The following is a 15,103-nucleotide window of genomic DNA, read 5'->3' as shown; positions in this document are numbered from 1 at the left end:
CACGTACGTAGGATTAACCGAAGGAGCGTTCAAAACAAGATGGAATAATCACAACGCCTCCTTTAGAAACCAGACTTTGCAGAATTCTACAGAACTCAGCAAACACATTTGGAACCTCAAAGACAATAATGTTGAATATTCAATAACATGGCAAATTCTTGCATCCAGCACACCTTACAACAGTGGTAATAAAAGATGCAACCTATGCTTAAAAGAGAAACTGTTTATTATATATCATCCAGATCTATCATCCCTCAACAAGCGCAGTGAAATCATTTCAACATGCCGCCACAGACGGAAACACCTCCTAGGTAACACATGAGCCAATCACCACACCCTACGCCTGCCTGTACCCACCCACTCTGTGCTCTATATAAACCATTGTATGTGAATGCTTCCATTAAAATCTCCTGATGATTGAGGGAACCCCTCATGAAACAGATCTGTAGAGATGAAGTAGTCTTGTGATTTTTTTTCCCACACCTACATATATATATATATATATATATATATATATATATATATATATATATATATATATATATATATATATATATATATATATATATATATATATATATATATATATATATATATATATATATATATATATATATATATATATATATATATATATATATATATATATATATATATTACAGATGCGCGGTTTGCGGTCTCATCCGGAGTCCGCGGATAAATCGCGGGTCGGGCGGGTGACATGACGAAAAATTAGATTTTAAATAGATTCGGGCGGTTGGCGGTTGAACCATTCGGAATTATTTGATATTCATGGTTCAGGGATCAGCAACCTTTAACACTCAAAAGGCCATTTTTGACCCGTATCACAAGGTAAAGAAACAACAGGAGCCGCAAATATTCTCGCGAATATCTGCTGCCGGTTACCCATTTAACAAGAATTAGGGCGTGCTATAAAGCCATTGCATTTGACACCTTCTACAACATGTATAAACTGCATGCCAGTGCAGCAACATGTTATATGTGGCTTCCGCAGACACACGTACATGACTGAGAGGCATACTGGGTGACACAGAGTACACTGATGGTTGTGATATAAACAATTTTAACACTCTTACTAATATGCGCCACATTTCGGGAGAACATCCTCACAGTAACACAACATAAACGCAACACAACTAATACCCAGAATCTTTTCCATCCATGAGTAGCCCTGACTATATTATACACCCCGCCCCACTCCCCCGTGCGTTGGTAAGGTGGGTGGGGTTTGGTGCTAGCGGGGTGTATAGTATAGTCAGGAATACTCATGGATGCAAAGGATCCTGGGTATTTTTTCTGTTAAAATTGTTTATATCCCAACCATCAGTGTACTCTGTGTCACCCAGTATTGCCTTTCAATCTTGTACGTGTGTCTGCGGAAGCTGCACACAACATGTTACTGGACTGGCAAACTGTTTGTATGTGTTGTTGAAGGTGTCAAAGTCAATGGCTTCGTAGCACGCCTTTAATCTGGTTATCTGAATAAGCACCAGCAAACAGTCGCGAAAATGTTTGAGGCTCTTTTATTGTCTTTGAAACGGGTCAATATAGATCTTTGAATGGTGAAAGCTACCGATTCCTGATATATAACAACGGGCGGGTGGCGGGCGGTTGCGGTGTTGATAAAATGTTGGTTCGTGTGGATGGCGGGTGGATAACGACTATATATATATATATATATATATATATATATATATATATATATATATATATATATATATATATATCCACATACGTATATATATATACATACGTGTGTGTGTGTGTGTATATGTGTATATATATATATATATATATATATATATATATATATATATATATATATATATATATATATATATATATATATATATATATATATATTAGGGGTGTAACGGTACGTGTATTTTTATTGAACCGTTTCGGTACGGGGGTTTCGGTTCGGAGGTGAACTGCACGACACGGACATATAAGTAGCGCACCGCACGTTGTGTAAACAATGCACACCGAGGCACCATGAATTAATTTACGTGGACCCCGACTTAAATAATTTGAAAAACTTATTGGGGTGTTAACATTTTGTGGTCAATTGTACGGAATATGTACTGTACTGTGCAATCTACTAATAAAAGTTTCAATCAATCAAAAAAACAACTACACACGGCATGCTAGCAACGACTGGGCTATGATAGACTGACCACAGCTCCTCTTTTCACGGGATATGTCCTCTTTGCGGAGCTGTCCTGGTGGAGTTTCTTAAAGGCCTCGAATGTCCGGCATTTTAAGTTAGGGCTGTGTGTATTTTCAATGTACGTTCAGGGTTTAGAAGGGGTTGAAAAAAAAAAAAAAAGTGTTGCACACAGCGTTAACATTCGTGAGGGCGGGGCAGAGACAAAGAGACCGAGAGAGTTATGATAAACGCGCATGCGTCGCCAGGCTCTGCTTTTTATCCTTTGATTAATCAGATTTAATTTTTTATTATCTATAGCAGGGGTTTCAAAAGTGTGCCACGGAGGCCATTTGCGGCACACAGCTAATGTTTTAAAGGCCCACAGCACATTCTAAAAATACTATTAAAATAAACGAAAGTGAAATAAAAAATCTTAAAGGCTAAATGTAATTTAGAAAAACTTGCAACGTTTACTAATAAAACAAAGCTGTTTTTTCTTTGTTTCAAACTGGCATTGTTTAAAACATAATATTGAATCAAAATCAATGTTATTATGAATTATTGACCTATCCAAGTTTCCGATTACTTCACATCAAATATTCCACTAAGAAAAGTATTTTTGGTGGAAGATTTAGCAAATTTGTAAAATAAGTAATCAAAAAATGTATATTTTGTTTTTTTCTTACTGAAAATGAACCAAACCGTGACCTCTGAACTGAGGTACGTGCCGAACCGAAATGTTTGTATACCGTTAAACCCCTAATATATATATATATATATATATATATATATATATATATATATATATATATACATATACCTATGTATATATATGTATTTGTATATACATGAAGTTGGCAATCGTAAATAGAAACAGAATACAATGTTTTGAAAATCATTTTCAACTTATGTTCAATTGACTAGACTGCAAAGAAGCTAAATTAATTTTCGAAGTGAGAAACTTTCCTTTTAACAACACTTAGTAAATGTTTGGGAACTGCGAAGACCAATTTTTGAAGCTTTTCAGGTGGAATTATTTTCCATTCTTGCTTGATGTACAGCTTAAGGGGTCTTCTTTGTGGTATTTTAGGCTTTATAATGTGCCACACATGGTCAATGGGAGACAGATCTGGACCACAGGCAGGCCAGACTAGTACCCGCACTCTTTTTCTATGAAGCCACGCTGTTGTAACAAACTTGTGGTTTGGCATTGTCTTGCTGAAATAAGTAAAACAGTGTGATGCACTATAATTGCAGAAAACGTAACTTAGTTGTGGTGGGTTTCATTGTGGGATGTCCAGTGACAGTGTGTTATGTCTTTGCTGCTATTTCAGAGTGTCTGGTAGAGTTGGAGCCCATGGTGAGGAAGTTCAAGGAAATAGAATTTTTGGAGGCAGTGCTAGAGATCAAGAGGTCTAAGGTGAGTCCAGAAATGTGTGTGTGTGTGTGTGTCCGTGCGTGCGTGTGCGTACGAAGCTTCTTATTATTAGTTGTTTTGTTTTTTAAATTAAAGAAGCAAAAACAATGTAACTTTTGGGGGTGAACTGAAACATTGAACTGTTCATTGCACCGTATTGTCATTACTTTAGCTAATATGAGACAATTATAACACAGTTACACTGACATCTGCCCTGATTACACGATTGATGATTGATGACGTAAAATGACGATTACCCTTTCCTGTCAGTGTTCTGTTAATCATTTGAGAAAGTCCTTCAGAAGGTGACACAGAAATCTATTCTATGAATTACTTGGAAGTGAAAATGGTCACAGGTCGTGACGTTACAATTTCCCCTTAACATGTCCTTCCTCTTTGGGATGACAGTAGTACAGTAGTGTGTGTGTGTGTGTGTGTGTGTGTGTGTGTGTGTGTGCGTGTGTGTGCGTGTGTGTGCGTGTGTGTGTGTGTGTGTATATATATATATATATATATATATATATATATACATATGTATGTATTGATTGATTGCTTGATACTTTTATTAGTAGATTGCACAGTTCAGTACATATTCCGTACAATTGACCACTAAATGGTAACACCCAAATAAGTTTTTCAACTTGTTTAAGTTGGGGTGCACGTTAAATAATTCATGGTACAAATATATACTATCAGCATAATACAGTCATCACACAGGTTAATCATCATAGTATATACATTGAATTAATTACATTATTTACAACCCGCGGGGTGGGATGAGGAGCTTTGGTTGATATCAGTACTACAGTCATCAACAATTGCATCAACAGAGAAATGGACATTGAAACAGTGTAGGTCTTATTTAGTAGGATATGTACAGCCAGCAGACAACATAGTGAGTTCAGATAGCATAAGAGCAAGTAAATACATTAGAAGTACATTTGATTATTTACATTAGGTTATTTATAATCCGGGGAGATGGGATGTGAATGGAGGAGGGTATTAGTAAAGGGTTGAAGTTGCCTGAAGGTGTTGTTTTAGAGCGGTTTTGAAGGAATATAGAAATGCACTTACTTTTACACCTGTTGGGAGTGCATTCCACATTGATGTGGCATAGTAAGAGAATGAGTTAAGACCTTTGTTAGATCGGAATCTGGGTTTAACGTGGTTTGTGGAGCTCCCCCTGGTGTTGTGGTTATGGCGGTCATTTACTACGTTAAGGAAGTAGTTTGACATGTACTTCGGTATCAGGGAGATGAAGCGGATTTTATAGACTAGGCTCAGTGCAAGTTGTTTTACTCTGTCCTCCACCCTGAGCCAGCCCGCTTTGGAGAAGTGGGTTGGAGTGAGGTGTGATCTGGGGTGGAGGCCTAAAAGTAACTGGAGTAGCTTATTCTGGGATGTTTGGAGTCTAGATTTGAGGGTTTCGGAGGTGCTGGGGTACCAGGCGGTGCAAGCGTAATCGAAAAAGGGTTGAATGAGAGTCTTCAAGATACTTTTGTTGACCAGAGAGGAGATTCTGTAGAGGAATCTCATTCTTTGGTTGACCTTTTTGATTACCCTGGTTGCTATTTTATCACAGGAAAGATTAGCCTCTAGAATGGAACCTAGATAGGTGATCTCATCTTTCCTGGTGATGACAATGTCACCCACTTTTATAATGAAGTCTCTGACCTTCTTAAGGTTGATATGGGATCCAAATAGGATGGATTCCGTTTTACCTAAGTGTATGGATAGCTTGTTGTCAGCTAGCCAGGTCCAAATATTAAGGAGTTCAGCACTAGGGATGTCCCGATCCAGGTTTTTGCACTTCCGATCCGATACCGATATTGTTTTTGCACTTCCGATCCGATACCGATACTGGCGGATACTGGCCTATCCGAGCATGTATTAAAGTTTAAAGTTATTTAGCCTACTTAGTTGTCAGATTCATCTTGAAAAGGGTTTTAGTATTCTTGATAACAACTAGCCAGCTGAATTAGGTGAGTTTGAATAATACACAATGGTTGGTATTCAAGGATAAACAAAATAGAAAAAAATTTACATGACAAACAGAAATGACATCATTAAACAGTAAAAAAGTGAACAGTATAAAGTGCAAATAATGCTGTAAACATTATTTTAAAAAGCACACAAACAACCTGAGTGGGATAAAAGGTATATAACTCAGCATCAATACTTCCTCTTGAACAAGTGTAAACTTAAAAAAAAAATATATATATATCTACACCAGGGGTGCTCACACTTTTTCTGCAGGCGAGCTACTTTTCAATTGACCAAGTCGAGGAGATCTACCTCATTCCTATTTATAATTTATATTTATTTATTTATGAAAGAGACATTTTTGTTAACAAGTTAATGGTGTTTAATGATAATACAAGCATGTTTAACACACATAGATTCCTTTCTTTCATGAAGACAAGAATATAACTTTGTGTATTTGGTTCTGATGACTTGCATTGATTGGAATCAGACAGTGGTGCTGATAACGTCCGCATTTTAAAATGGAGGGGAAAAAAAGTCCTCCTTTCTGTCCAATACCACATGAAAGTGGTTGGATTTGGCATCTCATTTGTCCAACTTGCATACTCCTTTTTAAGCACTTTGTTATAAGAGTAGCATATGTGTGTGGCCCTTTAATGTCTGGCAGCAGGTGAGTGACGTCAGTGAGTGTGCGGGTGGGCAAGCAAGTGAGAAAGCGGTCGCTGAGGGCGGGGGAGAAATACATTGGCATCAAACTCCGTAGCTTGCTAGCTTGTGCACGCTAGCTTTCTGAGACTCTTATTTTGTTAGCACAGGCAGGATGAAGCAGGTCTTTAAGGTGAAGACATGAATTGTGGAGTCGGTCTTTAGAATTTTGACAGTAGGTACGGAGTCTCTAGAAATAAAATGTGTTTCTCTACGGCCGTCCTGTTAGTGATTTTTTTCTTAATAATGAGCTCGCAGCAGCCAGCGTCATCTCACAAGATCCTCGGGTGCCGAGAATGTCAAACAACTGACGAAAGTGAAGTCTTGGTGAAGATTGATGATTGCTAATTTTTATGTCTGAGGGGAACATTATCACCAGACCTATGCAAGCGTCAATATATACCTTCATGGTGCAGAAAAAAGACCATATATTTTTTTAACTGATTTCCGAACTCTAAATGGGTGAATTTTGGCGAATTAAACGCCTTTCTGTTTATCGCTCATGTGGTGATGACGTCAGAATGTGACGTCTCCGAGGTAATACAGCCGCCATTTTCATTTTCAACACATTACAAACACCGGGTCTCAGCTCTGTTATTTTCCGTTTTTTTTGACTATTTTTTGGAACTTTGGAGACATCATGCCTTGTCGGTGTGTTGTCGGAGGGTGTAACAACACTAACAGGGAGGGATTCAAGTAACTGGCCCGAAGATGCGAAAGTGTCTGCCGCCAGACCCCCATTGAATGTGCCAAAGTGTCTCCACATTTGACCGGCGATGACAGACATGGCACAGAGATGTATGGATAACCTGCAGATGCATTTGCAACGATAAAGTCAACGAAATCACAAAGGTGAGTTTTGTTGATGTTGACTTATGTGCTAATCAGACATATTTGCTTGCGGCGTGACTGCCAGATAATCGATGCTAACATGCTACGCTAATCGATGCTAACATGCTATTTACCGGCGGTGCTAAGGCAGACATGGCACAGAGATGTATGGATAACCTGCAGATGCATTTGCAACGATAAAGTCAACGAAATCACAAAGGTGAGTTTTGTTGATGTTGACTGCCAGCTAATCGATGCTAACATGATATGCTAATCGATGCTGACATGCTATTTACCGGTGGTGCTAAAGCAGACATGGCACAGAGATGTTTGGATAACCTACAGATGCATTTGCAACTATATTACGTTTCGTTCCACCCACATTTAATGCGGAAAAAACACTTACCAATCAACGGATTTAAGTTGCTCCAGTGTCAAGAAATGCGAAAGTCCTGATCGTTTGGTCCGCACATTTTACCGGCGATGCTAACGCAGCTATTCGGCCATGCTATGGCTATGAATAGCGTCAATAGCTATTCGCTCAATAGCTTCAGTTTCTTCTTCAATACTTTCATACTCCAACCATCCGTTTCAATACATGCGTAATCTGTTGAATAGCTTAAACAGCTGAAATCCGAGTCTGAATCCGAGCTAATGTCGCTATATCTTGCTGTGCTATCTGCCATTGTTTGTTTACATTGGCAGCACTGTATGACGTCACAGGGAAATGGATAGTCGCATCGCAAATAGCGAAAATCAAGCACTTTAAAGCTTTTTTAGGGATATTCCGGGACGGGTAAAATTTTGAAAAAAACTTCAAAAAATACAACAAGCCACTGGGAACTGATTTTTATTGTTTTTAACCCTTTTGAAATTGTGATAATGTTCCCCTTAACGAGAGTTGGTGCTATGCTGGTGAAAAAGGTATTAAGTCGGCTTGCAAAAGATGTTAAGTCTGCTTGTATGTATGTGTACGTATACGTATATACATATATACATATAGTGTCTGCAGTAGGAATTTTCAAAAGAGGCTCCCAGGGACCCCATCAAGTCATAAAAATGGGGTCCCAGAATACATTTTTGGGGTCTTACTTTTTTGTAACCGTTTTGAAAACAAATGATACATGTATGCATTATCCTGTTATAACTCACATTCTATATTGTGTTTTGGAAAAATGTTGCCATAAACATTACTTAATTCATAAAAAAATAATACAAAAGAAAACACATTTTTATGCATATGTCAATGTGTTCAGTTATAAACATTCATTCACTTTCTTCTAGGGCTGTGGGCGATATGGCCTTTTTTTAATATCTCGAGATTTTTAGCCCATATCGGGATATACGATATATATATTACGATATTTTTGCCTTGGCCTTGAATGAAAGCTTGATGCATAAAATCACAGCAGTATGATGATTCTATGTGTCTGCATTAAAACATTCTTCTTCATACTGCATTCATATACTGTATGCTACTTTTAAACTTTCATACAGAGAGGGAAATCACAACTAAGTCAATTGACCAAAAGTGTATTTATTAAAGTTATTAAGCCATGGCTCAAACATTCATGTCATTTTCAAAACAGAAAGTGCAAGATTGTCAGAGACAATTTAAGTGTCAAATAAAATTGAGCTGCATAATAGGAAATCAAATAGTATTCGTCCTTCACTATGTGGTAGGTTACTACGGACGTTATTAAATGCTCTTCATTCTCGAGCGCAGTGGTTCTCAAATGAGGGTACGCGTACCCCTGGGGTTACTTGAAGGTATGCCAAGGGGTATGTGAGATTTTTTTTAGATATTCTAAAAATAGCAACAATTCAAAAGTATAAATATATTTTTTTGAATAATACTTCAACAAAATATGAACGCAAGTTTATAAACTGTGAAAAAAAAATACAATAATGCAATATTCAGTGTTGACAGCCAGATTTTTTTGTGGACATGTTCCCTAAATATTGATTTTTGGCAGCATTTCTTGTACGAAGTAAGCCCAGCTTATCCAGACGCATACTTTTGTCCAAATGTGGCCAAGGCGACTCATTGTGGGTTTCCTGGATGTTGTCTACATCTCTAAAAGAAAAATCTAATTTAAATGTATTATGTATAGATAATATATAGCATCTACGCAGCAACCACTTAATTGAGTTATATTATATATATTATTGTATTATATATTGTATATGTATAGGGGTGGGACCTAATAAGTTTACTTCTTCCCACTCCCTTTTGAGCCAAACTTGACATCTACAAAAGATTAGTCACATGTAATGTTTTCAGTGTAGATGTAAAAATAATGTATATATATATCTATTTTGTATTTCATGTCATTCTTTTGTTTGCATGGCTCAAAATAAACCTTTCATTCATTCATTCATTCATTCATTCATCTAAGGCATGGGTGTCAAACTCTGGCCCGTGGGTCAAGTTTGGCCCGCCGTGTAATTTAATTTGGCCCTTGAGGTAATATCAAATTAAGATTAGAGCTGGTCCGTCGGTATTATACAGCGGCGATGCCTCTGTAACACCGCATTCACCGCTGATACTCATACTTGCCATACCTCACGATTTTCCCGGGAGACTCCCAAAGTTCAGGGCCTCTCCCGAAAATCTCCCGGGGCAACCATTCGTCCGAATTTCTCCCGATTTCCACCCGGACAACAATATTGGGGGTGTGCCTTGAAGGCACTGCTTTTAGCGTCCTCTACAGCCTGTCCTCACGTCCGCTTTTCCGCCATACAAACAACGTGCCGGGCCAGTTACATAATATACAGTATGCGGCTTTAACACACTTAAGTGAATGCAAGGCTTGATCAACAGCCATAAGGGTCACACTTAGGGTGGCCGTATAAACAACTTTAATACTTTTACAAATATGCGCCACACTGTGAAGCCACACCAAACAAGAATGACAAACACATTTTGGGAGAACATCCGCACTGTAACACAACAGAAACACAACAGAAGAAATACCCAGAACCCCTTGCAGCACTAACTCTTCCGGGTTGTTACAATATACACCCCGCTACCCCCAAACCGCAATCCCCCAATATTAATTTTAATTTTATTTGATATGCCATTGATATTTTTTACTCATTATTATAATTTGAAACTCGATTTTGTATGTGACTATAACGTTATATAAGCCTTGCTTGTTTAATATTCAATGCAAAACTTGTTTGGGTCCCTATTAAAAGGTTAATTTGTTCAACGTTGGCCCGCGGCTTTGTTCAGTTTTAAATTTTGGCCCACTCTGTATTTGAGTTTGACACCCCTGATCCAAGGAATGGAATCCGTCTGCCATCTTGCATTATTTTTTAATATATAAATCGCCCTCTTAAAAATTCCTTCTTCTCTTCTATGACTCTCTCGTCGTCATTTGGTATGTCTCTTGTGATTTCCCTTCCTGGTTCGATTAGTCAGCGGAACTTATTCTTCTCCTTTTAATCAACAGCTGGTCCGGAGAGCCAGCTGTTGCTCAGCACAGCCAGTGAGCAAAAAGACGTCTGAGAACGGAACTTTGACAAGGCTTAAAGACATGGCTTGGCCTTGGCCGGTCAGTCCAGATCCTACTGCGTATGAAAAGCAATTAATTGAAAATACAAGCACTTATTACAAATATTGTTGTGTGACAGGACAGCGCCACCTCAGGATCAGGCTCTAGTTCCTCCCAGGAAACGGACATATCACTGCCAGGCACCCTCACCAGCAGCAACATGGAACTTTCCAAAGGTTATACATTATTGAGCGATTACATATTATTATATTAGGCTTTTGCTAATTTTTCGCTTGTATTTTTTCTCCTGTAGAAGGTGCCCCACTGTCAGTCGTCCATACGCTGGAGCTCCCTGAGTCTTTGAAGGACCCCTGTGCTGTCAGCAATCTAAATGGCTTCCAGAGCACCAGGCTCATAGACGATTTGAACAAATCCCTCACACCTGAGCTTCCTATACTGGATGTCCAGACCCAGCTGCATGGCCTCACCCTCACTGCAGACTGTGCAAAGAGTCATCAACAAGGTTCAAGCAGATTTTACTGTGAAGCGCCAAGTAGGACAAAATTACACTGTAAAAAAAAATGTCATCATTAATCCACAGCAAATTAATGAATAATAATTGCATTACTTTTATAGTAAAATGTACAGTAATTTACTGTGAAGGTAAATGCTGTGAAATAAAAGGGTACTCTACTGATTACAGTCATTTATTTTTAGGTTATAGTAAATTTTGATTGCAGTATTTTACCCTGGAAAAAATACCGTTAAATGCTTTCAAATGAACTGCACCGGACTATAAGCCGCACATATATACATTAGGAAATTAGTTATTTACACAGAAATATTTTGTAAATGTTTACAGTATTTACATAACTTAAATGTTTCTAAATGGTGCCTGTAACATGGCAGTAAAACGGCTGATCAAACAAAACAGAAGTAATCGTAATGAATCCACTAGCTCTCCCGTCCAAAGGCAAAACCTAGTAACTCACTTCTAGCTGATTTTGAGAAAACAAAGGAAAACCAATCCATCTTGATGATGTCTTACAAAGTCATCAATCGTAAAGATGTTTTCTTGAGCTTTCATTTTCTTGCCGATTGTGGCATGGATTGAATCTGCTCTGATGAACATGTGCCCTTTCTCCAGATATTTTGTCACAATCTCGGGTGGGCCCCATTCTGCGTTTGCACATTGGGCAAGAGCCGTGTACAGCGTCCAGTTTTTATTTTGACCTCCACAGTTATCTGCCCAAAAGACTATGCAAGGGGAAGAATCAAGAACAATACATTTAATGAAGGTGCTTGCAACGTCCTGGGCCAATCTTCCAAATATCCCCTCGTGCCATAATATCACATAATCAGCTTGACCGTCGGCCCCCATTCGTGCAAATGTCTCATTAAAGACAATAAGGCGACTGACAAAGAAGCTCCAATTGGTCCCTTGAGATACTAGGTTTTTCTGTTGTATCTACGCGGTTATGTGGTAGTTGCTAGGTCCTGCCATGCGCGTAACAGCTTACTTACGGAACAAATTACAATATCGCACACACTAATGTAAAGCATATCACCTAGGAACTCCAAAATTATTATCAGCTCTGTTTTGACCAAAATCGAGTAACTGGGTTTTGCCTTTGGATGGGAGAGCTGCAGAAGCTAGCTCTCCAATCAGCTAAACAGACTCAATAACGCCACAATGATGTCTTGGTAAATCTACAGAGAAATTTGTGAATCTGTAACAATATAAAAAGAATGCCATTGTAAGGTAATATTACTGACAAAGACACCAGTAAACATTTTAGCATATTAGCTAATACCAATGACTTCATTACAAAACAACAGCATGTTCCTAACATGCATGAAAACACTCCTACAGAAATCACAAATGGGACGGTGTAGTGCAGGGGTCGGGAACCTTTTTGGCTGAGAGAGCCAAAAAGCCAAATATTTTAAAATATATTTTCGTTAGAGCCATATAATATTTTTTTTAACACTGAACACAACAAAACACGTGCATTTTTAAGTAAGACCAACATTTCTAGAGTATAATAGGTCTCTTATTCTTTGTAATAACATTGTTATTCTGAAGCTAACTGTGGAGGGGGCGTGGCCTGCGGGCCCGCAGCGACAGGTGCGTAGAAGGCCCACCTGGGCCTTGTTATCTAATCACCTGTCGCTCTGTTATAAGCAGCAGCCAGGAGGAGAGACAGGGTTGGGGCTGGAAAAACTATTACTGGAAAGCAACTGAGAGACTTATTGAAAAATAAAACCATATTGTAACCCTTAAACAGGCTCTCATGTCGGTCCTTGGGGGTCTGAAGAACCTCGAGGAGGGCAAGCCCCACACTAACCAATAATAAATAACTTCTTACCATTAACGCAACTTCTTGAACAGGTTCGGTACAAAACAGATGGATGGATTAAAAATGCATGAGAATGTTTTATATTTTGAACATTATTTTTAACACTGTGATTACAAGTGGAATTATTTTTTACTTATCGTGTTAAGCAACGTCAGCTCAGATTTATCTGAGAGCCAGATGCAGTCATCAAAAGAGCCACATCTGGCTTTAGAGCCATAAGTTCCCTACCCCTGGTTTAGTGAGTAAGAATTGTTTCAGTTGTATTGTAAAACTTATAAACATTGCTTGGAGTGAAGAATTAAGAATCCCTACGTGTAGGAAGGCTATGGATGGCTAAAAGATTAAATGGCACTTGTACTTCTGGTTGAAAGCACTAAATGGAAAGACACTGCAGCACCTGCAGTAAGCGAACTCATCGAAATGTTGGCAGCGTAGCACAAACAATAAACGCCTTTTTAGTATATTTGCTTGTTGTTTTATGGCTGTCAGCGAAGAAAAAAATCCATTATTTGGCCGCACTTTTTTATAAGCCGCAGGGTTCAACGTGTGGGGAAAAAATTAGCGGCTTACAGTCCACAATTTACAGTATTTAATGACAGATTAAAGTAATATAATTTTGCAATGTTTGGCCCTCCATATTCTACTGCCATTAATGCATTTTCCAAATTGTTTTCATCCTTCCATGCAGAGAATTCTCCTCCATTGTGCTGCTCGCCGCCGACGCAGGGTCCTATCGGTCAGTGGGTCTCAACACGGCGCGAAGAGATCGTCGCACAGATGACGGAAGCCTGCCTCAACCAAAGCTTGGACGCCCTCCTGGCACGCTCCTTGCTGATGAGCGAGGATTACGAACTGGTGGTCAACCAGCCCACCCGTGCCGCTAAGGTGCGCCAGCTGCTGGACAACTGCCACAGGCACAGTGAGGACTTCTGCCGCATCGTCGTCCTGAAGCTGCACCGCAACAAGCAGACGGGCCTGCAACCGTACCCTAACGAGATCACCTCTGCCACCACAGTAACGACACCCAGCGCGCCGCCACTCTCCGTGTCCTACAACATCCAGAGGAACATGTAAGAGTAGACTGTACCAAATGTACTTTCACTTTTGCTGGGTCTTTTTTTTTTTTGTACTTAAATGTCAGTGTTTATGCCACAAGCACTTGGCTTTTGTATTATGAAAGAAATTTGACTGATTTTATATTCCAATAGTTCTGTGTTAAGACTGATTTATTTATAGTCCCTTAATTCAAAACAGGTGTTTTACTTCTTTTGGGATTCTTTTAGCATTTTTGCTAACGCCTATATTCTCAGCACCATAATAATGGGTGTTACAGTTGTGATCAAAATGATTCAACCCCCACACAATTTTGGTGTTTTAGCAAGTTAGACATTTATTCCGTATTTTGTTTATGGTCATATCAAATAAAAATGCATGAAATAAACAAATGCAACTTGAATTACAACATTATATTTTGTAACATACCAAACAGTGTCATTTCTCTTAATATCTCATTGACAAAATTATTCAACCCGTTGAAGATCATAACTCTTAAGAACAGAATTTCAATAAGGTCTTTTCAAACAGGTGTTGAAAACACCTGTAGATGTGATTAGAACCATAGCGAGCAACAATTAAACTGATTGAAAAAGAATGTGACGCTCAGCTTCTTGTAGATGGTCAATGGTGTATTTGCAACATGGTGAAGTCCAGGGAGTGGTCAAAGAAGTCAAGAGAGGAGGTAATTTCTCTTCATAAGAAAAGATGTGGATACAAGAAAATAGCAAAGACATTACACATTCCAAGAGACACATAATTCGCAAGTTTAAAGCTAAAGGCACAGTGGAAACACTACCTGGGCGTGGTAGAAAGAGGATGCTGTGTGCGTACAGTGGTGAAAACCCCCCGGGAAACAGCTGAGGAACTACAACAGGACATTGCAGAGGGGGGAACGGAGGTTTCGTCCCAGACCATACGAGATGAAGGCCTCCATGCCAGAACTCCCAGGCGCACCCCACTTCTGACTACCAGGCACAAGAAAAATAGACTCCAGTATGCCAAAAATCATCTGGACAAACCCCAAAGGTTTTGGGAAACTGTTCTATGGAGTGATGAGACAAAACTGGAACTCTTTGGGCCT

The 15,103-nt window shown here is 38.9% G+C and overlaps 1 protein-coding gene across 5 annotated transcripts in view; it reads left to right on the top strand.

The window, feature by feature from the left end:
- Positions 1–15,103, top strand: part of LOC133544877 (receptor-interacting serine/threonine-protein kinase 2-like) — a 90,077-nt gene that overhangs the window by 46,462 nt on the left and 28,512 nt on the right. For 3 of the 5 annotated variants that reach the window (XM_061890101.1, XM_061890102.1, XM_061890100.1), the window contains exons 7-11: positions 3,505–3,590; positions 10,565–10,666; positions 10,746–10,842; positions 10,920–11,129; positions 13,655–14,036. In XM_061890101.1, the coding sequence (XP_061746085.1) occupies positions 3,505–3,590; positions 10,565–10,666; positions 10,746–10,842; positions 10,920–11,129; positions 13,655–14,036 (877 nt within the window). Of the gene's footprint in view, positions 1–3,504; positions 3,591–10,564; positions 10,667–10,745; positions 10,843–10,919; positions 11,130–13,654; positions 14,174–15,103 lie in introns of those variants that run through there. The other 2 variants (XM_061890104.1, XM_061890103.1) reach the window with 2 other exon arrangements.

This window comes from Nerophis ophidion, linkage group LG28 (assembly GCF_033978795.1).
Source record: "Nerophis ophidion isolate RoL-2023_Sa linkage group LG28, RoL_Noph_v1.0, whole genome shotgun sequence".
Classification (NCBI taxonomy): Eukaryota; Metazoa; Chordata; class Actinopteri; order Syngnathiformes; family Syngnathidae; genus Nerophis; species Nerophis ophidion.
Note: the sequence above shows the minus strand (reverse complement) of the source record. Positions and strands in the feature narration are given on the sequence as shown.